Source organism: Antennarius striatus, chromosome 1 (assembly GCF_040054535.1).
Source record: "Antennarius striatus isolate MH-2024 chromosome 1, ASM4005453v1, whole genome shotgun sequence".
Classification (NCBI taxonomy): domain Eukaryota; kingdom Metazoa; phylum Chordata; class Actinopteri; order Lophiiformes; family Antennariidae; genus Antennarius; species Antennarius striatus.
In genome coordinates, this window is record NC_090776.1 from 26084490 (window position 1) to 26109754 (window position 25265).

At 40.5% G+C, this 25265-nt stretch overlaps 1 protein-coding gene across 1 annotated transcript in view; it reads left to right on the forward strand.

Annotated features, from left to right (window-relative positions):
- Nucleotides 1-14115, forward strand: part of nkd1 (NKD inhibitor of WNT signaling pathway 1) — a 33926-nt gene extending 19811 nt beyond the window's left edge. Inside the window, exons 4-10 of the mRNA XM_068318169.1 lie at nucleotides 2883-2940; nucleotides 5948-6051; nucleotides 6160-6255; nucleotides 7872-8019; nucleotides 8848-8929; nucleotides 9348-9475; nucleotides 10017-14115. Coding sequence (XP_068174270.1) covers nucleotides 2883-2940; nucleotides 5948-6051; nucleotides 6160-6255; nucleotides 7872-8019; nucleotides 8848-8929; nucleotides 9348-9475; nucleotides 10017-10552 — 1152 coding nt within the window. The 3' untranslated portion in view covers nucleotides 10553-14115. The remainder of the gene's footprint in view (nucleotides 1-2882; nucleotides 2941-5947; nucleotides 6052-6159; nucleotides 6256-7871; nucleotides 8020-8847; nucleotides 8930-9347; nucleotides 9476-10016) is intronic.
- The last annotated feature ends 11150 nt before the right edge of the window (nucleotides 14116-25265 follow it).

Genomic DNA, 25265 nt, shown 5'->3' on the forward strand with positions numbered 1-25265 from the left:
CTCACAAGAGGAGGAGGAAGTGTATGTGTGTAAGCATGTGAATGTGTGTGTGTGTGTGTCTGAGCAACAACATGGGATATTTTATACACTGACCACAGCAAACCCCAGGGTAACCCTAGCGGATTAATAATATGACTCCCATCCATCACCACAGACAACAGCCAATTAGCAAATTCTTCTGTGCTTTCTCATGTTCTCGGTTAACCCCTGAATAATACTGGACCATTCATCAAGGCAATAAAACAAACAAAAACAAAATATGATAGGGGCTCTGTGTGTATGTGCATGCATATGTGTCCTTGTAAGTGAGGAATTGCGAATGTTTATTGTGGAGTGATTTTATTTTACTGTGAGGGTGTATAAAAACCGAGGCGTTGATTTTCCCACAGTATAAAAGCCCATTCAGATAGACACAGTAACAAGGGCCTTATGGGAATGTGTCAACGCGTTCAAACCAGCCCTCCTTTGTGACAGTCATGCTGAACAGGCTTTAAAGTGACACGTGAAAAGCAAATGTCCGTATGGACAGTCGAACGGTTCCATCCTGAATGGTTTCTCCTATAGGAAACAAAATTATCTGTCACACCAGAGAAACAAACTTCAATATTTCAGTATCAATTTTTGTTTGAACAGTGCCACACACCAGTCATTCTACAGGTTACATGAGAAATGGATGAGTGAAACCAAGGCCTCAGATATTATTCTATGACAAATACCTGTCATTAAGAAGAAGCCTTACACAAATGAATTGCAAGTCATTTGGTGGGTGGGCGACAGGCATTCACACATTTAATAATCAATTTAGGTGGCAAATGAGAAAGATGAAATGAACACAGCACTTAAATCATACACAAACTGAGATCTTAGAAATCTGGCATCTATTTGTGTATTGTTGATCTTGTTGTAAAAAAAAAAAAAAAAGGCCTCAAATTCTCAAAGAAAGTACTGTTTAGTACCAGAGTCATGCATCCAAATTGGAGCATGTTTAGCCTTGCATTCCAGCAACACTGAAATAGTTGATGGAATGAGAGAGGTGGGATGGTTGTCACGGCACGCACGGTTTAGTTCAAAGGGTTACTAATGCATAGCACAGCACTTTATAAATAAATAAATAATGCAACAAAATAAATCATTTGACTTGTCTTTCAAGTAATGATTTACCTCGTCATTTGCATTGACTGCCTTTGTTATATGGAATAAAACACAGGTGGCATAATGGGACCCCACTGTGTATTTTAAAGGGAAGAAGTGTGATTTACAACACATCGGTGTCGACTAAGACTTTTACATATGTGTTTAGCAGTGCTTTTGTAAATAATTAAAAAACACATAGTGAGAATCATTAACTGTCTAGTTTCTAAATGCTGATTGCAGCTAAGACGTCATCTGTCATCAGAATGTGGCAGCCCTTCCTGTCCTTCTGCTCCATCGTTACAACCTCTGCTGTGGTCTAAATAGTGGAACAATGATCTCTTCTTCATCTTTGTAGCATTGAGACCCAATAAAGGTGCATCAGGCCTTGAACAAACTGTGTAAGAAGGGCTCCTGGGTTCCTGGTTTGGGGTCTCAGTCATTAGTCTGATAGGCAGCCAGCCAGAAAGTCTGTGTTGCAGTATTCACTTCCTGAGACCACCCACAGAGCTGTGGCCTGGTCGGCTTTCGTCTGAGGTGAGTGGGATCATGCTATCTGACCTCCTACCTCCCGGGATTACACAGAAATCAGCATATAGGTTGTCACAGCCTCACCTCTAACACAGAAATTTATATCTGAACAAACCATAGATTATGTAATAAATGTACTTCAATAAGGCATTTTATAAGGAATTGAATAAGGAATTGAACTGTTTCAGAGGCCTGTAACCAAGTGCTGTAATTAACATATATATGTACTTGAGTCTGCGATGCACTGGCGTTGAGCCCGGAGTGTCCCCCGCCTCACGCCCCATGCCAGCTGGGATAGGCTCCAGCTCCCCATGACCCGCTACGGAGGATACAGTGGCAGTACATGAAAATGAATGAATGACTGTACTTGAGTGAAGTGTGAAGTGTAAAGAGAATTTCCCTAAGAAGGATCAATAAAGTGTGGATTGTTATTATTATTATTGTAAAGTTAAATATTACTTATTAAGGTAATTATCTGGAATCGATCATATGTTCTGCCTGAATGTTCAGAGTCCCCAGTTTTCTGATGACCTACAGAAACTTATGGTGTGGTAGCTTTAGTGCAGTGGAGAGTGTTGCCGTGAGTCCAGGGCTGGATAGTTTGGAGTGTAAAGACATGTGCATGTATATGCGCTTGTCAGCTTGTGAATAATGGTTTTTCGGCTAGATGACTGTAATGCCACGTGGATGGATACCTGAGCCAGACATTTCCATAGCGGAGCCCTGTGGATCACATGTCCCTCTAGCCTGTATGGTATGCAGTAAGAGAAGTAGCTGCCAAGAGGGGGGGCCCAGATGAAAACGGTCAGGGATAAAAACAAGTCGCCGAACGTATTGCTGCAACGATAGCACACAAATAGCCCTACTACCAGCGGTCTTTCTCAGAATTCCCCGCAGGGCTGACGGCAGTGACTTAGATGCTCCTTTCATAGTTTTGGTTCTGACTGCCAGGCTTATGCTCAGTTTGTTTACATCCAGCAATTACCATCCTCTTAAACTTTTTGCTGCTGTTTAAGCTCAGTACACAGTTGTCAAAACTTGGTCATATATAGATGTATAAACGCTGTAATTTTGATTTGGGCATGCCTCCGTGTTTGAAAGATGTTCTGTGGATTTGCACTGTTTAAGATGGTTGTTTTTCTATGACAAAAATATAATACTTCTCTGTAATGTATGACTTGAAATAGTAATGCACAGTATGTTGTTTTTTTTTTGTCCAGCACTCTATGAATGAAGCCTGTGCAGAAGGAACAGGGGATGAACACTACCGTTTAGAGGGTAGGTCTTTTGTTCTTTATCATCATCAACATTATCATCATCATCATCTGTTCTTCCCGTTGTGCTCTTTCATCAATGTGTCATTTATCAATGTGATCTTCCCTCACTCCCATTTAAAGAGGGGATTGGAGATGAGATGGAGAAATGAAGAGTTCACCAAACCAACAGATTTTTTGAAGCTTTGTAGAGAATTCACTCTTATTATATTTTGTGCTCCACTGGATAAGAGACAAAGTAGAACGCTGAGCTGTTACACAACTGATTTGTAGTTGTAAAGATGAACCTGAAACTGGGTCGAGGTTGTCCTCCCTTTTAAACAGATGCTACTTATTAGAACAGGCTGCTCTGTTCATTGTCAATCATTAAAAAGTTGAAGGCCAAACTTATGATAAATCTCATCAATAGCTGGCAAGCACAAGCAAGTATGTAATGTTTGTGTTTGAAGCAAGTGCGTGGTTGAAAACACTAAGCTTTAAATTGGGTCACAGTCAAGGAGAATGGGACGTTCTGGTTAATAGGACATAAAAAAGTGAGTATAGGTGTTCATTTCACACCAACAGGCTTTTGAAAATAGTGACAGAGTTATGACATACTTTATAATCCAGATGTGGAAATATCGAAAATACAACAATTTGATGTCCATATAGCTAAGTTTCACGGAAAGTAGTTCTTATGTAATCCTGCTTTAAACTAAACAAAGAACTGGAGAAAGAAATGGGTGACAAACATTTAGAATTCCACAAAACATTATTGGATTGCATGAACTTTACTGAATTCCCTATAACATTTGTTAATAGGGTGTGATATTGTTGTATAACCTAGTGGTAGAATAATGCCACTGATCATGAGTGCTTCACTGATGGCTGAAGGAGAAGAAAATGTCATCAGCGACACAAAACCCATTCCATCCCAATATAACTACAGCCCCAGCACTGAGCTGTCTGAATGTATTAAGGGGGCAGTCCCAACACTACAGTTACCAATCATAGTTGGTGTGATTGCTAATGGTTTTGGGACAGCTTTCCCCTTTGTTTCTGTGTGCATATATGGATGCTGGAACAGGCTTGTTTTGGACGGGGCCTGCCTCAGATGCCCCCGTCATGCCCCTCAGATCTGATGTGAAGCCAATCCCCCGGCTCAGCTCCTCTCATGAAGAGCTGATTTATATCTTGTGGGGTTGGGAGTGATAGCAGATTACTGTTACTCCTTCTGGCATTTCATTAGCTCTGAGATAAGCATCTCACCACCATATTGAGCCTGCTACGGAACAGATTTGCCCTCACATACAATGTTCCCTTTGAGCACCTCCGATGATCAAACAGTGGGACCCCAAACGCTACCCCTCTCCAAAAAGTTGGTAAAAGCTCCCTGGGATGATGCCTTTCATTTATGGCATTTTCCCCTGCCCATGGATGAGACAGGTCTGCTTTGATCTGCTTTGGATCAAGAGGAAAGAAATTGGACTGTTGTGTTTGCTGTGCTGGCGAGAAAACAAACACTGTTTCTGATTTGACTTGGCTTAATTAATTAGTGATTCTGTTTTACAGCTGGTCTGATCTTCTTCCAAAAGGTTTGAAAATGGGACTTCAAAGTGTGACAGGAGGAGAGAGAAGCACTGAGCGGATGGAGGGAGAGGGGTGTGGTCTTTATGCGGGTTTATGGGTGTGTGTGTGTGTGTGTGTGTCTGGCCAGTGTGACTGTGATTGGATGAAGATTGGGTTGATGCTCAAAGCAAAACTATCTGTAAACATACACTTAAATTTTTGTATGGATAAAGTAAGGGGGTGTCTTAATGACTCACAAGAGAAGCCACATGTACACCTTCCAAATCTTAAATGAAACAAATGTTAAATGAGTGAGGTTATTTTTTAGCGTTATACATCTCATTTGGACATTGATAATTGTATTACTTTTGATGGTTGTGATGTAAAAATATGTCAGCATGTGCCTACAAGTTTGAATTAAACCCTGTGTGATGAATGTAGCAGCTCTTTATTTTACATCCAGCATTAGTTCATTCAGAGAGCAGTGTGATGAAATGATCATTGGCTTCTGTTGGCAGGTCCCCAGTTTAAGTCTATTTGACAGATTAGCGCTCTCTCTGGATCTGTCTCTGCTGTCTGCCTGAATAGTAACGTACAATGAATGTCACTCTATGAACTGATGAGCTCTGCTGCACTGAGCCGAGGACTCAGGGGTCTCCTATAGGCCTTTTGATGTTCACTCGCAGTTTCTGATCCACCATTTATATATCCCAATGCCACCTAATATTCTGTCATGTTTTAGACACGTTAATATCATTCAGTTTCATGTTTGACATCCCCTCTCAGTGAGAACCCAGTGGGAAATATATACTGCAGCTTGGAGCCTAAGTGTGACTAATGGAACAACTTTTACCATTTGAGAATCTCTGTCATAGTTCCTGTGTGTGTGTGTGTGTGTGTGTGTGTGTGTGTGTGTGTGTGTGTGTGTGTGTGTGTGTGTGTGTGTGTGTGTGTGTGTGTGTGTGTGTGTGTGTGTGTGTGTGTGTGCTTTTTTTACATTTGAATTGCAGCTCTTCTCTTAATGTGACTATGTTGATTCAAGAGAACATCTATTGCATAATGAGCGCCACCTCCTGAATATGGCAGAAATGTGTATTCAACACACTAAACCAATCTCCAGGATTTGTGGAGCTGAACAAAAAATTGTTGTCAGGAAGTTTTGATTTACAAGCTTCAACAAGGCTTTTTCATGCTGTGCTTTAAAATAAAAACATCACCAATGATATGAAACTATGTTTATATTGATAAAAAAAATCACATTAAGAGCATAAGGCAAATTGATAAAAAACCAAAAGCTCTTTAATGTGTGACTCGGAAGTAGGAGCTTACAAGCAGCACTTGAATTCAACCGTCCACACATTTAACTGCGCCCATCGTTTCCATCCTCAGGCTTCCTCTTTTATCTTTGTGTGTTTGTTTGTGTGTGTGTGTGTGTGTGTGTGTGTGTGTGTGTCTCACTGCAGTGGCTTTACCCCCAGAGAAGACAGACAGCTGCTGTGTGGAGGAGAAGATGCAGCAGAGGGACGGCCAATCTCCCACAACGCCACAGAAACAACTCCAGTTTGAAGTGAGTGTCAACACCAATCAGGACACTTATTACTTCCCGTCTGGGTGAAACTAGGCCAGTGTCACATAAATTGGATGATATGGATAGATCAATGCTGTGTTGTTTCAGGAGTTGGAATGTGCTGTGTCTGTGGAAGAGGATAACAGGCAGGAGTGGACATTCACCCTCTACGACTTTGACAACAGCGGCAAAGTCACAAGAGAGGTAATAATTCTACATAAACTACACAATGCATGGCAGCTGCAGTTTGGATTACTTTAAAATGTGTTTATAGTTTACTTGGTTGGAGACCTGTGTATCTCAAGAATGTTGCAGTGATGAAACATGATGACAGAATTTTTTTCTTTTTCTGTAAGTAGTACAAATGCTCTGGTCAGTAGTAGCATGCAGCCATGAAACAAACTGCTTTGCGGTATGAGAATGAATGAATGACTTTCTGGTACAAACTCAGTATTTCTGCAAACGGATAGTTACCGGCCTCTGACCTTGTCTGAATCCCCAAGGACCAAATCCAGTGCCTTCTGCCTGTTGGTGGTTCTGTAAGGTGCTTCGTGACGTACTTTTGCATGGTGCTGATCTGAGAGAACATTGACAAAGGCCTGTGTTTTTGACAACAACTTGAAAAAGCACAAGTTGGTTGGCTGTGCAGTTTTTTTGGCATCGCCTGTGGCTCCATGGCTCATGAGATGTCAGGCAGCAACTTAGAGGGGGAAATAAAGGCTTTCTTTTTCTTTTCTTCCCTACACACAATTAAAGTTGGAAACCGCACAGGAAGCTTTTATTTTATTTCTATTTTTTACAGTGTGTCTTTCTTTAACCACTATGAGGAACCAGTCCATGAAGAATTCATAATAATCCTTTTTGTTACAGTAAAAACAGTAACATTCCCAGCAGTCCTGATAAAGAGGTTCAACCCTAATGAGATACTGGATGAGTCGGTTTTTTTATCTGTGCCAGGTGAATTTCACATGGACAATTAGAATTTGGTTTGGAAAGAAAATAACCAGCACACATAATTGAAAGTCATTTGCAAAGTATGGTGCACAAAAACACTCACCAGTGCAAAATGCGAGTTCTAAACTGCCACGAGAGACTCCATTATTTTACATGCAAATTAACTAGATAATTTTATTCTGAGTTTGTATCTTATTAATAAAAAAATATGTGTTGCTAAAAATAATCATTTTAATTTCCTCTGTTAATAAAGTTTGCTATCTTTCTATGATTCCTCGCTTTCCATGGTTCTGACCTGAAGTCAGATTTTTGTAAAAACCCTCAGTCATTTGGAAATATCTCATTCATGAGAAAGAATGCATTGATTCCTTTGCAAAAGTAATTTTAAGAGACTCAGAGGGATTAAATAGACAGTGAAGTGCTCACACAAGCTGCAACACGACTCATATTGACACCCCAGTCAGCCTCTGCTGCTGCTGCCAAGACGTTTCTTGTCATGAATTTATAACTTGCCTTTACTCCATGACGGATCGCTTGGAAAGCTGAACTTAAACAACTGACATCAGTGTGTTTTTCTCGTCTCTGTGAGTGACTTTTTAAAATTCCTAGCGAGCATAAAGTTTATGATACAGAGTTTTAATACACTAAGCTCCATATTGATTCAAAGAATAAAGGGATAGGAATACTCTCCTCTGTTCCTCTATATTCAATGTGATTTTTGTCAAACGTGTGATCTGAAAATCTCCCTCACCATCATCACCAAGGATCTTTTTTATGCTTTATGATCAGATGATTGTCATCTTTTTTGTACAAAAGCCGCATATAAAGAAGATGAGGTTATACTAAACTCCACTCACGTCCCACAGGACATCACCAGCCTGCTCCACACCATCTATGAGGTTGTGGACGCGTCAGTCAACCATTCACCCAGCAGCAGCAAGACTCTGAGGGTCAAACTTTCTGTTACTCCTGACTCCAGCCAGCGGTGGAGGAGTTGCATACAAGGTGCCACAGGTAAAGTGTACATTAAGACAGAATGAAGGGGGCGGAGGAGGAAAGAGGGCACTTTGGGGTCCCCTCTTGAGCTGCCTGCTGTCAGCTCATCCAGAGATGTGTTTGTTGTCATGCAGAAAGGCGTCTGCTCCAGGCCTGCTGGAGCTTTGTTCCTTGCTGTCTCGGTATCGCTCCGTCTCTCCCACTCAATGGGTTTCATTTTTAATGATGGGGGGAGTGACAGAGCTAAGAGAGGGCCCCCTCCCTCAGTGCCTTCAAATACTGTGAAAGAAACCTTAAGAGATGTGCCAAGTTCTTTTGATAACCACAGCCATTTTTCTTTTCTCCAAAGTTTCCCTTTTTTCCCCTCTCCCTCTCTCTTCTTCCCCCCTTCTTAGAGCTGCTGGGAAAGTATAGCTTCGTTCAACTTAACTTTTCTCACTGACGACTTGATAAACAAGTAGTAAGGGAAAAAATACCTCAAAAAGTATATATTCCTGTGTGTTTGCGTGCTATTGTTCTGGCTATAAATATCCATCAAGAGACTCAAAGAGACTGAGCTTTGAAAATATAGTTGGTTGCTTTCATGCTAATTTCAAACTGCATCTGATCTTGAGTCCTTAATAAACTATTTCTGAAGTCTGCATGTTTTTATTTCATACCATGCCTTATAAGAGGCTGGGAGTTGAAAATAGAATAAATGAAGCATTGTTGTTTTTCCTTTTCTATAGATCTTCAAAGTAAACCCCCAAACAAAGGTTGCTTTCTTCAGAAGCTTTCGCGACTGTTGTCGCGTGTGTGTTTGTATGTGTGGCTGCTCTGTGATAATAGCCTTTCACACACACACAGATATGCCCCACCCTCGAGAGAAAAACGACAAGTGCATAGAAGATCCCAAGAGTGCTGACAAGAAGACTCGAGCACTTCTAAGGTAAACCCTCCTCTATGGAAGTGTCAGCCTCTATTATTGAAGTTTGTGGTGTTTACAAGAAGACTGGGGTGTATTATTATCATTATCATATTTTTATGTAACTCATTAGAAAATCAACTTTCTGAAACTAAAACTTTTTTTTTCTTGGACTTGTTTATGAAGGATTTGCACTTGCGTCTTAATGAACCTACACTTTCTTGAGTAGGATTTAACAGTGGTTAAGACTCAGCCCTCTGTGTTATTCAGATTATCCCATTTGAGTTTTAAATTTGTGATCATCCAGTCACAATTTTACTTCTCTTACAATTTCTTCTAGTACTTGCTGATCTTAAGAATCACTTATTTTCTTCAAACATGAATATACTGAACCTCTCGGGCCAAACTGCTACCTAATGAGAGGTGCCGCTTGTGTCCACAGGCGCCACCACAGTGACCACCACACCCAGCCAGGCTGCCAGCGCCACTGTGTGGATGAGAACCTGGAACGCCGGAACCACTACTTGGACCTGGCAGGCATTGAAAACTACACATCTCGCTTTGGAACTGGTGAGTGGACCATGGCCATGGGTGTAAAATGGGATGGTGGAGGGGTGGGGGGCAGACTATGGCCTTTTGAAGCTTCTTCCAGAACCCGTCATTACTGCGCCACCTGCTTGGAACCTATAGGTGGAACTACTGGCCCACTGAACACCTTGCCAGTACCAACATCTGGGCTCAAGCAAGCATAATACAGCAAGTGTTCAAGGCTAAACCCATCAATAGAACAGGCTGTTTTGAAGTGAAATATTAGGTCTAATATGCCGAGCCTTGATCTGACAGTCAGTGATGACATGTAATTATTTTAATGTGGGTCCTGTTAGGAAGGTGCTAACAGATATGTACTCTATGTCACATCGTGTCAGGGTTATGTGCATGAATGAGGAACCTGAAGTAAATCTTATCGAGGATCTCAGCTGTTGGCACCGTACTCTGCAGATAATTTGTTATTTTTCTTGCTTGTGACAGAAATGTCATTGTTTCTTTGCAGCCTTGCAGTTTGTCAATGTTGCCTTCTCAGGTAAAATAAATGTGCGTGTCTCTTTTGCAGCCCCTGCCACTGAACCAATGAAGTCCGACCCTCAGACTCGTTTATCCAACCAGACTCGCTCTCGCTCTCATGAACCAGAAAATGGTCACTCCCACTCCCACCATCATCGCTTACACACTGTTGTGGACACTGGTATTGTGGATAGCATCCATCCCACCCCACGTACACGAGGTCAAGACTCGGGGAAACATTCCATACGTTCCCCCAAGAACCATAATCGTACACCTCCTGCGCAGACTAGTGGCCGGGTGATGAGAAGCCGAGGTGTCCCACCTCCCCCGGCACTACCCAGCCAGACCGTCCCTCACCAGTCCACAGCACCCTACCGCAAGCACAAGCAGCGATCCAAGGAAAGCCAAGGCTACAGGGCCTTAGGCTCTGTGGTGGCTCCCGGACCAGTGGTGGAGAAAGAGCATGTTAGAGACCTACCAAGGATGCTGCTGTATGAGGGGGCTCTGGCACAGATGGTGCAGCGGCACGAACATCACCACCACCATGAACACCATCACCATTACCACCACTTTTACCAGTCCTGAGTAGCCACTTAAGCTGGGATGACAACTGCAGCTGTGCAGAACCCAGCCATGCCAGCAGAAAAGCCCCTTTTAAACAGCCTCTACCAGGTGGGACTGTTGCTCTTACATTGCTCACCATTGTGTTTGAAAGTTATGAAGACAGGATGGAGAGGGGCATTTTTTCTTTCTCTAAGCTGAGGAGTTATGGAGACAGCAGTGAATTAAAGTATTTTTGAGAGAAGTGAGTTCTTGAGGTGGCAGAACAGATCAGGATTCTGATGTGTTAAAAACGTGACCCACAACTGGGCAACTTAAGAAGCATCTATTAACAATTAGCAGCTAACAACAAAATGTCTTTAAATTGGGAGACAAAGGTCCAGAAGCTCCTATCCTTTCAAACAATGTGTAGCACTGAGGTAGCTTTGTCAGTGGACACCATAATGGGTGGGAGAAAAGGATTATGGGACGGATGCCAAAATACTTGGAGGTTATTATTCAGTGTTATCAGTGTTACACAGTCGTTGTCAGTTTAAAAAAAAAGTTTGGGTTTGCACCTTGACAGTTCTTCAGGGCCACAGTACAGTCACAACTGAGGATCACCACTGGGTCAGGAGCTGAGGCACAGAGGGATAATGTGAGAAACAATTCCTAGGTTTCTGTGATCCTCCACCTGATGAACTTCTTGACCCCCCCAAAAAATGGTCAAACCTTTCCTTACCACTAAGCCAAAAGGGCTTTAAATAATAGCAGGGACAAGAGGAGGAAGACTGATGTAAAAATTATATGAAGGAATACAGGTGATAGGAGACCAGGGCATAGTGTGTGTGTGTGTGTGTGTGTGAGCGTGTGTGCGGGCGGGCAGGCGTGCGTGCGTGTGTGTGCACCATTGTCACAACACTGGTGTCTGTTGAAAACCCCTTGGAAGTGCGCTCCATGGGGTGTGCAAGTATTTAAGACAGGCTATCTGGTGGGCTTTTGAAGATCAAAATGAAGATTCTGAATCATGCAGCCCTCACGCAAAATCTGGAAGGAAGAGAATATAACAAAAGAACACGAATCCCAAATCTACTCCTACCTCTAATTTCATCCTAATTGTTATTGCAATGGCAGCTGTGATGAAGCATTCTGAGGTTGTATTTTCAAATTACTTTTGAAAGAAGACAAAACTTCTCAAATTTGAAGTACTGAAGTGTCAAAAGCTCCTTACTTTATTATATGACATTTATTGTACATAAAGTATATATTATTGATTTTATAAGATTTATTGATAATGTGATATCTTTGTATTCACTGTCTGAAGCTTTTTTCTTTTCACATCCACATTTTTTGAGACCACTAGCAGCCTCATTTTGATGAGAAAATGTACATCTCAAATACTCTCATATGTGCTTTCATTCTTACACAGTTGAATGTTTCTCACAATCTGATTTCGATTTTTCTGTGATCTACTTGTAATGCCTGAATGACTAACCTCCCGACTCTCAACAGTGTTGTTCAATAGCTCGACCTCACATCACCCACATACAGTGTTTTTATATGCTTGACCGTGTCCTGTGCCGACATCATGGGAACGTTACAAAACCAAGGTATTATTTTAGGACATATTACTGTGGTTCACAATGCATGTGGATGCTATATATAACATCTTCAACTTTAGATAATTTATACTGAGCTGTAATATATGGTCTCCGTTTGTGTTTTGCGTGAAAGCATGTGAGGTGTGCATACAGATGAATTAAACAAATCAATTCTTAGCAGTGAACATGAAGTACCACTTCTTTAAAAGTGACACACCTGTTTTATGATATTTTCCTTGGAATGGATCGACTATAAAGCTCTTGCTTTGTTACCTCAGATCAAACTTTGTAGCAAAACCACATTTACACATGACATAGTTCCTAGACATGATGAAACTAGAAATGATGTCATCTTAAGGGCTATTTGCATAAATTGAAAACCTGTTAACGTCAGTTGAAGTTATTCATTCATGCAGATTAAATGTGTAATTGACCATGCACGTCATTTTTCACCAGCACCCCGTGTCAGTTCCACTGTTGCCTTCTTCTTTCTCCAACTTCCATTGTGTTGTCCGGTCTTTGGCCGGGCCTGGGGTCACATGGCAGCTCGCTCTGTTGCCATGGTATTTTCCTGTCCCACAGCTGTCACCAGGTCTTTGACAGTGCCGCCATGTGGCCTTAGAGCTCAGCCAAAAGGTCTCTGTTAGCAGTGCGGCAGGGCGAGGACTCTTTCAGCTGTCCCATTCCTCTGGTGCTGGATAACACTGGGACCGACCAAAAGACTCCATTAGACCCATAACTCACCACCGCTGATCTCCTGCCAACAGCAGGGACCGTCTGGTCATCTTCTCCCATAGGACTATACGGGAGCTGCAGTAAACATGCAGATGTTTATAGCAATGACATGCATGGTGAAGAACTGAGAACCAAGTAAACTTACTAGTCCTTATGAGCACTTCACAACGCCCGTAATAAAAAAAAAATTAACTTCTTTAACGTTTTCATAGTCTTTTGTTAGGGTTGAGGAGCGATTCATCTATATAGAGTAAATGATTCCTAGGCTGTCTCATGTTCATTACCCACTATATTTTGCTGTATTTTTCTGACACATGGATGTGAGTGTGTTTGCGATGAGCAAGAATGCAGTGTAAGCCAGTCTTGGACGCAGCCTCATGGGACCCTTAGCTGAGGCAGAAATCATATGGATTATCCCAGAGGTCCCAGGAGTCAACACACCACCTTTCCCTGGTGGTAGGGATGGGGGTGAATTTAGCTTACTCAGACCATCAGACAAATGCTTACCTTAAATTAAGGCAATATTGAAAACATACTTTCATACTTGCCCAAAGTACTGAATAACTGGGGGTGTTGGGTTCTGTTGGAGAGCACCGTGACAACATTTGCTGAGAGTTGGGAAAGCAGTTTTTCACATTGAACATATACTTTAAGAAATAGTATTCAAACAGTAATATTAAGGTCCTCAGATATTCATGTAAATCTATCAATTTCAGATATTTTTAAATGTCAGAAAACATTAGTTGTAAAATCATGTCATGCCAAAATCTCTACATGTACCATCTTCCGTCTTGTTGTATAGAATCATAAGTATTCCAACCCATTCCTCCATTTTAACGTGTTATGTATCATACCACTAATTTTCTTTATAACGTCCATGTATCCATATTTTTGAACTCTGATGTATATATAGGACTGCAGAAAAGATAAACCAGCATCATGTAGACAGAATATACAACTTATTTATAACCAGTAAACTGCTAAGCCTTCTCACTTGCCGACTGTCAGCTAATACTCCAGTATCTGCCATGCCGATCCCACTTAGCAGGGAGGAATAATTATCTGTCTATAAATCAGCTGTCTCCCTCCGCATACGGACATGTTTGTTGTAGCAGAAAGTTGTTTAGCACTAGCTGTTTTTCCTCTTCCCCATCCTCCGAATGTTTTTTTATGACTTGGTTTAGTTAATAAAGATTGTATTTGATTAATTACTTTATTTATTTGATAGCAGATCTGTGCCAAGGGAAATACCCTTTTAATAAAGTATGAACCTGTTCCTTATAAACATACTGACTTCTGGAGTCACTTTATTATTCTTTTCACTCAATGTGCAACCACTGTTCAGATTTGCAAGTGCATTTGAGTTTACATAGAAAATCATAAAACCTCATAAAATTGATGAATCACTTCCAGTGACATTTTCTTCAATACAAAATTAAAAGTAGGACCAAGGCAGTCACAGACTGCAACATCCCGCGACTTACCTACTTCCAGGGTAGATCAGGGTACCCTGGAAGTAGTAACTGTCAAGTGCATAGCTTTGACCTTTCATGGTAGGTCAAACCTATGCATTAGCTTTGACCATAGATCAAAGCTAGTTGCATAGGTAGATCAAAGCACTAGCTTTGATCTATGGTCTAACTCACACTGGCCTTCTCCCTTGTCTTTCTATCTGGTTTCTTGTCTTTCTATCTGGTATCTGGTTTCTAAGTGTACAAAACTTGAAATTTGAAGTGGGATGTAATAAATTTTAAAATTGAAAGAACACCTAAAAATGCAGTTTACATGACAATGATATCTTAATTTTTATATTAAATTGTATTTCATTACAGCCTTATAACCATGCAAGGCCAAATTGCTGCACATATAGTAGATTAGCTTGAATTGTGCTCATTACCATAATAACACATCTTTACCTACTTTCCTATCTCCATACATGCACAGATTACATAGATTCCCTTTCTAAAATACAGAAACATAAAATTATTTGTATATAAAGGAAGCATGTAAATATTACGAACAAATATTGGTAAAAAAAATAACATTCCTGAAAATAACTAAAGACCAGATGATTAATGATCCCTGAATTTCACATATAAAATGACAGGTGAGCTTTTTGTTCACCTTAAACATTCTAGTTTGTAGTTACTTATTACTTACAACGGTGGAATCTAGATTTAGAAGAAACAATGACAATCACTCAAATATCAGAGTGAAGTCAGTCTGACCAACAAATAATCATCAATACAGAAAATAAATTCCTAAACATGTCAGAACACTCCCTTCATATGATTGCAGCTTCATTCAAGCCATTACAAAATATTTTTACAGTCATTATCTTAATTCCCTTCAGTTGCTTCTCTCTCTTCCAACAGGGTACAGGGCCATCTATTGTATGTTTATCACGTGGAACAGCATTTTTACTCCCTCCTGGTACACTTTTATAAAACCAATTCAACTTCATTTGTCACCGAAACGTAACTTCTCACTGAAACTCTTAAATCTCATATTGTCCAAAGGGTGTGGGGAAATAGGAGTAGTGAAATAACTTCCTCTCCACTGAGGTCCTGGTGTCATGGTGTCATAGAGCCTTTCCAAATCTGGCTCACCACAGCTGCTCATCATGCCACACTCCCTACATGCGCACACACTTTCATCTTCAGCTTAGCAGCTTATCTCTGGTTGGGGCAAATGCGAAGCGTCTGCAATGTGATACGCCCTCCTCTCAAGAACACAGCTATTTGTGTAAGCAAAGCAGTGTAACCAGTAGAACTGATCATCATTACAAATGGTTTCTATCCTTACACTGCCTGCCAGGGTGTTAATATAGTAGCCCTACGTTGATGTGTGTGTGTGTGTGTGTGTGTGTGTGTGTGTGTGTGTGTGTGTGTGTCTAATTAGACTATATATAGTCTTTTTTATAGTCCAATTATTGGCTATGATTCATTGATGCATCAGCTGTTGATGTAATTTGTTGTTGAATTAGAATGAAGTTCGAAGGATGCAATCAGCAAAGCAATCACAAATATGGTTATAGGAAATCCCCAAATGGCTCGTCATTTATAAGGATTAGATGCACTTAGATGAGACTTATTTGTTCATATGCTGATGGTTGTACCCCTCTCCGGCTTGAGCCACACCATTACTGTACATACAAATTAAAAATACTAAAATCTAAAAGGTCAACACAACTCCTGCAAACCATGTCTCGCATTAAAAAATCAGGCCTGTCACTACACTGAGCCTTACAAAGTTTTCTGTTTCGACTTTCTTGGAAGATGCTACACCTTTGCATTGCTGGCATCTTACACCCTTATTTATTTTGTTGTGTTCATGACTTACAACCCAATCTTGAATTTTGATTCCCAAACCCAGAGGCCGGTTAATAGGTAGTAACCGTAAAATTGGCACATTGTTTTGCTGATGTGTCAATTTTTTTTTTTCTAACTCACAGTTCTCTTCATCATTATCCCGACTCTCAGTTTCTCTCCAGTGGAAGAGGCCTGTTCCTTCTGCATCCTCCTGCATCCTCTCTTCTCTGCAGCATGGCATTTGACTTTTTTTCTTTGACATTTTCTTTATTTTTTTTCCCTTCGGCTTTGATCTACGCTTCTTTCAACTCTTCACATACAGTATGTTGGTAATAGCCTTGGTGTTCATGGAGATTTTCTTTTCCAGCGCAGAGTAACGGTTGGATAATGCATTCACGCCTTTTGAAATGACAGTGTCCTTTCTCTCATCTCTAAGCCTGTCTCTGCTGCTCAATCTCTTTGGTTCAGGACTCCGCGTAAGTCTGCCAGGTAACATAGTGAGGTGTGTAGAACATGTCTTACAAGTTCAAAGTAAAGTTTGCTTTGGATTGGTGAAGAAAGGTGCTCTCCGCTAGCTTTCTGCATGCATTTCATTCATTCATTCATTCATTCATTCATTCATTCATTCATTCATCTTCTGCTGCTTCATCCGCCGTAGCGGGTCACTGGGAGCTGGAGCCTAACTCAGCTGGCATGGGGCGTGAGGCGGGGGACACTCTGGGCACGACCCCAGTGCACCGCGGAGCCACATACAAAGACAGAAAACCATGCACACACACACACTCTCTCCTACGGGCAATTTGGGACCAGCCAATTAACCTGAAGCACATGCTTTTGGAGGTGGGAGGAAGCCGGAGACCCGAAGAGAACCCACGCATTGCAAACACTATTTAATTACATTTAAGGCTAGGGTAACATTTCAGTTAGAACTTATTCTCTTGAATATATTCTCCTCTACACACTTAAGCACTCTTCTTCTTTTCCTTTCATTTTTTCCCTTTAGGGGTCACCATAGCAAATCATTTGCCTCCATCTAACCCTGTCTTCTGTATCCTCTTATCTCACACCAACTACCTTCATGTCCTCTTTCACTACATCCATAAACCTCCTCTTTGGTCTTCCTGTAGGCCTCCTGCCTGGCAGTTCAAAACTCAGCATCCTTCTACCAATATATTCACTATCTCTCCTCTGGACATGTCCAAACCATCTCAGTCTGGCCTCTCTGACTTTATCTCCAAAACCTCTAACATGTGCTGTCCCTCTGATGTACTCATTCCTGATCCTATCCTTCCTGGTCACTCCCAGAGAGAACCTCAGCATCTTCATCTCTGCTACCTCCAGCTCTGTCTCCTGTCTTTTCCTCAGTGACACTGTCTCTAGACCAAACAACATCGCTGGTCTCACCACAGTTTTGTACACCTTTCCTTTCATTTTAGCTGAAACTCTTCTATCACACATCACACCTGACACTTTCCTCCACCTGTTCCATCCTGCCTGTACACGCTTCACCTCTTTTCCACACTCTCCGTTGCTCTGGACTGTTGACCCTAAGTACTTAAAATCCTCCACCTTCTTGATCTCTTCTCCCTGTAACCTCACTTTTCCACTTGGGTCCCTCTCATTCACACACATGTACTCTGTCTTACTGCGGCTAACCTTCGTTCCTCTCCTTTCTAGGACAAACCTCCACCTCTCTAGCTTCTCCTCCACCTGTTCCCTGCTCTCACTGCAGATCACAACGTCATCTGCAAACATTATAGTCCATGGAGATTCCTGTCTAACCTCGTCTGTCAGCCTGTCCATCACCATAGAACAAGAAGGGGCTCAGAGCTGATCCCTGATGCAGTCCCACCTCCACCTTGAACTCCTCTGTCACACCTACAGCACACCTCACCACTGTCTTACAGTCCTCATACATGTCCTGCACCGCTCTAACATACTTCTCTGCCACTCCAGACTTCCTCATACAATACCACAGTTCCTCTCTGGGCACCCTGTCATAAGCTTTCTCCAGATCTACAAAAACACAATGCAGCTCCCTCTGGCCTTCTCTGTACTTCTCTATCAACATCCTCAAAGCAAATACTGCATCTGTAGTACTTTTTTTTGGCATGAAACCATACTGCTGCTCACAAATGCTCACTTCAGCCCTTAGTCTAACTTCAATTACTCTTTCCCATAACTTCATTGTATGGCTCATCAGCTTTATTCCTCTGTAGTTGCCACAACTCTGCACATCTCCCCTGTTCTTAAAATGGGCACCAGTACACTTCTCCTCCATTCCTCAGGCATCTTCTCACTATCTAAGATCCTGTTGAATAACCCAGTCACAAACTCTACTGCCACCTCTCCTAGACACTTCCATACCTCTACAGGTATATCATTAGGACCAATTATATACAGTACCTGTAGATATACCTTTCCACTCTTCATCCTCTTTAATGCCCTCCTCACTTCATCCTGGCTAATCTTTGTTACATCCTGGTCCACAACGGTCACCTCTTCTGGTCTTTGTTCTCTCTCATTTTCCTCATTCATCAACTCTTCAAAGTACTCTTTCCATCTTCCCATCACACTACTGGCACCTGTCAATAGACTTCCATCCCTATCCTTAATCACCCTAACCTGCTATACATCCTTCTTATCTCTGTCTCTCTGTCTTGCCAACCTGTATAGATCAGTCTCTCCCTCCTTACTGTCCAACCTAGCATACAAGTCATCATAAGCCCCTTGTTTGGCCTTTGCTACCTCTACCTTCACCTTACGCTGCATCTCCCTGTACTCCTGTCTACTCTCCTCCGTCCTCTCAGTGTCCCACTTCCTCTTGGCTAACCTCTTTCTTTGTATGCACTCCTGTACCTCCTCATTCCACCACCAAGTCCCCTTATCTACTTTCCTTCCAGATGACACACCAAGTACTCTCCTACCTGTCTCCCTGATCACATTAGCTGTAGTTGTCCAGTCATCTGGAAGCACCTCCTGACCACCCAGAGCCTGTCTTAACTCCTTCCTAAAAGTCATGCAACACTCTTCCCTTTTCAGCTTCCACCATTTCCTCCTCTGCTCTGCTCTTCGTCTTCCTCACCACCAGAGTCATCCTACACACCACCATCCTATGCTGTTTGGCTACACTCTTGCCTACCACTACTTTGCAGTCACTGATCTCCTTCAGGTTACACCGTCTACACAAGATGTAGTCTACCTGTGCGCTCCTACCTCCACTCTTATAGGTCACCCTATGTTCCTGCCTCTTCTGGAAGAAAGTATGCACTACAGCCATTTCCATCCTTTTTGCAAAGTCAACTACCATCTGTCCTTCTGCGTTCCTCTCCTGAATACCAAACCTGCCCAGTTCTTGAACACTGGGAGCCCTTCTTTTTGGTGTCTTGTAACCTGTTTGAAGAAATACCATGAAAGTGGGTAGAAGGGTGGAGAATTATTGAGGCGCACATCTGTGCCAAAGGACAGATTCGTATTGTTTTGCACTTTTTATCATTCCTTTTTAAAACAGCCAACAAGTTTTGATCGAACACATTTTGGAATTTGAATAAAGGTTGAATTCATTTGAAAGTAACTGCAGGTGCATAATCATTTATCATTTAAATCAGCAATTAGTCTGGGTGTTACCTAAGGAGAGGTCTCAGATCCTCTGTGCACAAGAAAATACAGAGTAGAAGGTAAGGAAGACATGCTTTCAGTTCATGCACAGCACAAGGGCAATTAAGACATTTGAAAACCTTCATTCACTTCCTTTAAAAATACGTATAGCAAAAGTATACCTTGGGTCAGACTCTTTCAAGTTACGTTGTTCTCATTTATACGTTGGTCTTTAAAAAAAATATGTGGAAAAATAAAAATCTACTTTAAATAATTTCACTCAACATTCAAATAATAGTTCCTGTGTTTTATAACCTTAAAAAGGCTTTTATCATTCATTCATAAATAAAGTGTCCACAATGTATAGTAAACATTGCCAAATTACATTTTTCCATTAACTTTTTTTTCTTTACTATATTAAAAAAAAAGAAATATAACTGTTTGTAAGCTTAAAATAGATTCGCACTAACCATATCTTATTTAAAATGCTTTCGTAAATAAAGCACCGTATAGAACTGAGATTGGTTATTTTCAGTTAAGCCTGGTGACTAGTTAATTCATTTTTTGACTTAAGTCGTGTCCCCTGGAACCAATTAACTATGTAGGGTGAGGTATACCTGTAATGTCTATTATTGTATGCATTGCTGTCTAACAAGTTAATCATGAAGTGAGGAGTTCATTTATCCTCATTTTTATTCATTTATTTTGGCGAATAATAAGCACAAAACTTTCATTTTCTCGCCTGGCAAAATCACAACCCAACAATAGACAGGACTAAAATGGGTTAAACTTGTCCTGTGCATGCGTAATGTGTTGAATTTCCATTGTTGGAGGTCATGAGCTGCAGGATACGGTCTTTGTGAGTAAAATAAAGCTTGTCTCTGTGCAGCAATGGCTAAAAGAAAGCAATGATATTGACTAGAATATGGAGAAATGAGAGGCTGCTGTAATATGTTCTGTGCTTTGCTTCCAGCAGATAGACAGAGAGCTTTGAAGTGTGGATTGGCACAGCAGGGTGCTAGCTTCTGTTCAGGCAACATGCTAAACACTAAGTATGAGGAGGACATGAGGTAGTCTATTACCAATAGAGAGGCAAAGAAAAAAGGCAAATCCAATGATAATGTACATCTGTTCCAGTGAATTTATGAGCTTTGAACATTTTTTTCATGTGGGATAAGTACATCCTTTTTCTTACAGTATCTCAGAACTTCAAAGCGTCTTCGCTTTGGATAATGCAAATGATCGGAATATGCCAGTTCCTGCCTTTTCAAAAGGGGAAAGGGGAAAGGGAGAATTAAAACTAATTGGCATAGTGGCCTTTTATGTGTGGAAAGAAGGTCAAAAATAAAACATTGCAATTAGTGTCACATTCATTCAATTAAGGAAACACGCAGACAAAGTACTAAAGTTCAGTGTCCCTGATTCAGTAGTAATTTGCATTAAATGCCACTTTTTACTGTTCACCTCTTATATATAATGAAATTACAATTAGTTGGGTTGAATTTACTCAATAATCATGAAGCTCGTGCTGTAGGCTGCTCAGCTCCGACACCATGCTGATCAAGCCCTGGTGCTTGTAAGTTGTTGTTTATGTATTGCTTGTGTTGCTGCCTCCGCACCTTGTTTTTACCATTAATCACACACACTACAAATAATACTCATTTTAAAATAAATCCCTTGATCATTGCTCAACATTGTTGAGCAACAATGTCCATGGCCAGGAGTCAGTATAACAGTGACCCACTCAACATGGACTGAAATTAACAATATTTTTTAAAGATCCCGTATTATACTCTTTTTAATTAATTTCACACAGCTGTCAGACATCCAACAACATTGTATTTAAAATGTATTGCCCCAAACTGATCTGTGGTCCTGAATTTTGACAGTCATAACATTGCTGAAATGAGCTTTCTTGAAATACAGTTTGTCTAGGCTGCCCATTAAATGTTAATGAGTTCCCTCTATGCCTGCTACACGCCCCTGTTGATGTGGATGGACATTAGTGTGCATGAGTCACTGTGCACGTACACTTACACGCCAGTGCATGCTGCGACTCTGGGTGCTTTTTTATTTAACTTTCTTATTCCTCTCTTATTTTTCTCTCTTATTTTTCATTATATAACTGTATTCCTGGAGGTCCTTTCACTCTCAATCAGCCGCCTGTAACAAGCGTGTGGCTTATTGTGTTAACATGATATCAGCTGATCTAACTGAAGTTGACTGGCATTTTTTCAAGACCGACAGACATTCTGGTGAAATTATGGCAAAAAGCAAGTGTTTGATGTTAACAGAAGAAGTCAGCGGAGGAGACAATGGATGAGTATGGACTGGAGGGAATAGAAGCTCTGTTTCCCCAAGGTCATCATGGACAATGAGCGATTACTGTCTAACAAGGTGGAAGAGCTAACAGGACATGGCCATGTATAACAAATTCTGGAATCACACAGCAGGGAAAAGCAAAGTAAAGCCTATTTAGCATCATTTTAAAAAAAAATTAAATTAAACTTCATCTTTATGCAACAGTGTAGTGCCCAAAAAATATTAACAATACATAAATGTTGATCAAATGAACAAACTTATATTCATCCTGAGTCAATATGCTGATACTAATGATCACATGTTCACAATACATTGCTACTAATAGTCCTTAACAAATGTAATATTTATTTGTGATGATAAAGCAGCTGAAAACAGAGCAAGCACAAGGAGTTGTTCCTTGTTTAAACAGCTTTTAACCATTTACATCCTCAGGAGGAATAAATGTGCTTAATGCTTAAAACCACAGCAGTAGGTAAGAGCTGGAAATGGATGTACCGATGAGAGTTCATGTGTGATTTTATGGGATATTTTCATGGAAAAATAAAAGCATAACTCTAGAGTTATCCTGATAAAGAGAATGCATGAGAATATTCTGGGGGAATCCATAATTAGATTGTATAAATAAATATGGCCTTTTGAAATGCCATCATATTTTAGGATAGGGGCAAAACTGCAAGTTACTCCCCCTCTCCCCACGGCTCTTGGAGCCATGATTTGTTGGCAGTGATGATGGCATGTGGAGAATGAAGATCTGAATCTAATGAGGTGTAGACTCTGATTAGGTCATTTTTGGACTTGGACATAATGAACTGGACCTATGGGGTGGGGAAAGGACACAACATTGCTGCACTGAAATAGCAGCTGACAGAACAGAAGCATAGTAATCTCATTACATACAAGAAGAAAAAGAGATAATCGTGAATGTAGACTGTCTACTAAAATACACTTTTTCCAGACACCAATTTATTTCAACCTATTTACAGCCAAGGTTTTTAAAAGAAAGATGTATATCCATTTGTTTATGACAGTTAACATCTGAACTGTCTCCGTTACATTTTCATTCATTAATAATTAATTAATGCACTAACAGCCTGCATATTCCTTTATGCTGGCAATTAATTGTTCACAAATTTTCTTTTTAATTGCTAGTACCAACAGCATTGAATGTTGGCTTGGTTCGGGTTTTTTTTTACACAAATATTAAAGTTGAAATTCAATGTCTCCTTCAATTTAGTAAGTTATGACACAAGATAACACAAAACCAAAATCTTACAGAAAACAGAAATCCCACCAGCTGTTCATTTATTCATTTTGAAAAGAGCGTAGTTCAACTTTTCCAAATTAAAAATGCGATGCCTGGACTTCTGGAAGCCGACTCCAGACTTCTAGAGATCGCAAATGAATAAGACAAGTTTCCAGAAAGTTCCATTGGTGTGAGTAGATCATTGGAGCGCTTTCTTTTGGCAACATGAAAGAAAGCCGCAGCTCTTTGATGTGGCAGCGTGCTGTTTAAGGTACAGAGTGAATAGAGAGATGTCAAGCTGCAAGGTGCCTCTGTATTTTACGTTGAGTGCTGCAGAGCGATGCAGATGAAAGGAGCAAACAGAGTTTGATAATGAATGTCCAACAAGTAGGACCCATCTGAGACATCGCTCAGCAGGGTGCCTGTGCTAACCTTGAGCTCAGCACCTCAAACTTCAACGCTAGAGACCAGACTCCTTTGGTTTGGCAGCTCCTGCAAAAAAGAGGTGTCAGCTTCAGTGTTCTTGTTCTTAAATCCTGACTGACTCACACACCCATGCACACATGGTCATGAACATGTGGTCTTGAAAAAGATGCCATTCAGTTCATTTAAAAACTGTCCGGAATGCCTATTAGTACATGTACTAATCCTCCCAACATAGGAGCTAATTTAAGACTTTTGAGTAGACTGTTGACTGTATATGTTATTTTTCTTTATCAATTTATTCAATTAAATAACTTAATATTTTTTGTAGTATTATAGGTTGTTTATTAATACCATCTTTTTTTTTTTTTTAAATTGACACCATTGATGAACTGGGTAGCAAACATGACTCACTATGCAATTTGATATCCAAATATGTTTTCCACAAATCTAAACTGTATTATGATGTGGTGATCTGAGAATGTTCGTTTAAATGTACATTACTATTTTTGTGTAAATTGTTATCACTATTAGGGGGTGCAGTTGTGAAGTCTGTCTAGTTCACAACTATAAAGAAATTAGAAATTTGAAGAACACACCACTTGGTTGATATTTATTAATTTTACAAACTTAACTAATTGTTGGTGAATTGCTTTAATTTCTTGTAGTGTGTTCATCACGCTATCCAAATCCCGTTTATCTGTCATTTCTGATATTCATTAATTCAACAAAGACAACTTAACAAATAAACTGATGGTAAGGCAAATTTCCATCAAACTACTTCTGTCAGAGGTACCGGTAGTTTTTTCTGAACATGATGACAAATGGTTGTGTGTGAAAACCTGAGTTTACTTCAAATATTCATGCAGGATAAAATGTACATTACATCAGCACACCTGGTCTAACACTGAGCTCACCACGTGCTTTTGATATCTGTCCACAAAGAATACATCATTACAGCATTCTACGTATGTGTGCCGTGAGAGGCAGAAAGGAACTGCTGTTATTCATTGACATACAGTTTAAAAGTCAACTGGGGTGGACATGGTTGCTTTGTGATGGGTTGCAGTTTTACAGGAGTCCTCAGAGCTGATTTGGATCCATATGGAGCACGAATTCCATGCTCAATAAACTGCAAGCTGAGGAAGCTCAAGCCCAAGTTTAAAGCAACATTCCCATGCCTAAAGTTGAACAATAAATAATGTAACTTGAAGGAACGAATAGCATCACAATATCTTTGTCTCTAGATCACTGAAAATCTTGATTATTGACATTCTTGAGAGGAGATTTAAAAAAGACCTTTGTGATCAGAAACTACAGCCAGCAACCCATTGCTATAATGAACATTTCAAAACATTTTCAGTTTTCCTTAAGAATTCACAGCATATGGTTTTGTGTTGTATGGAAGCCTTAGTCAAATCCAACCAATATTATCCAGGCACTTTTTTAAATCTGAGATTAACACAGCGTTGACTCAGTTCTAACTGTAACTCTAACTCTAACTTGACTCTAACCCTACCTTTATC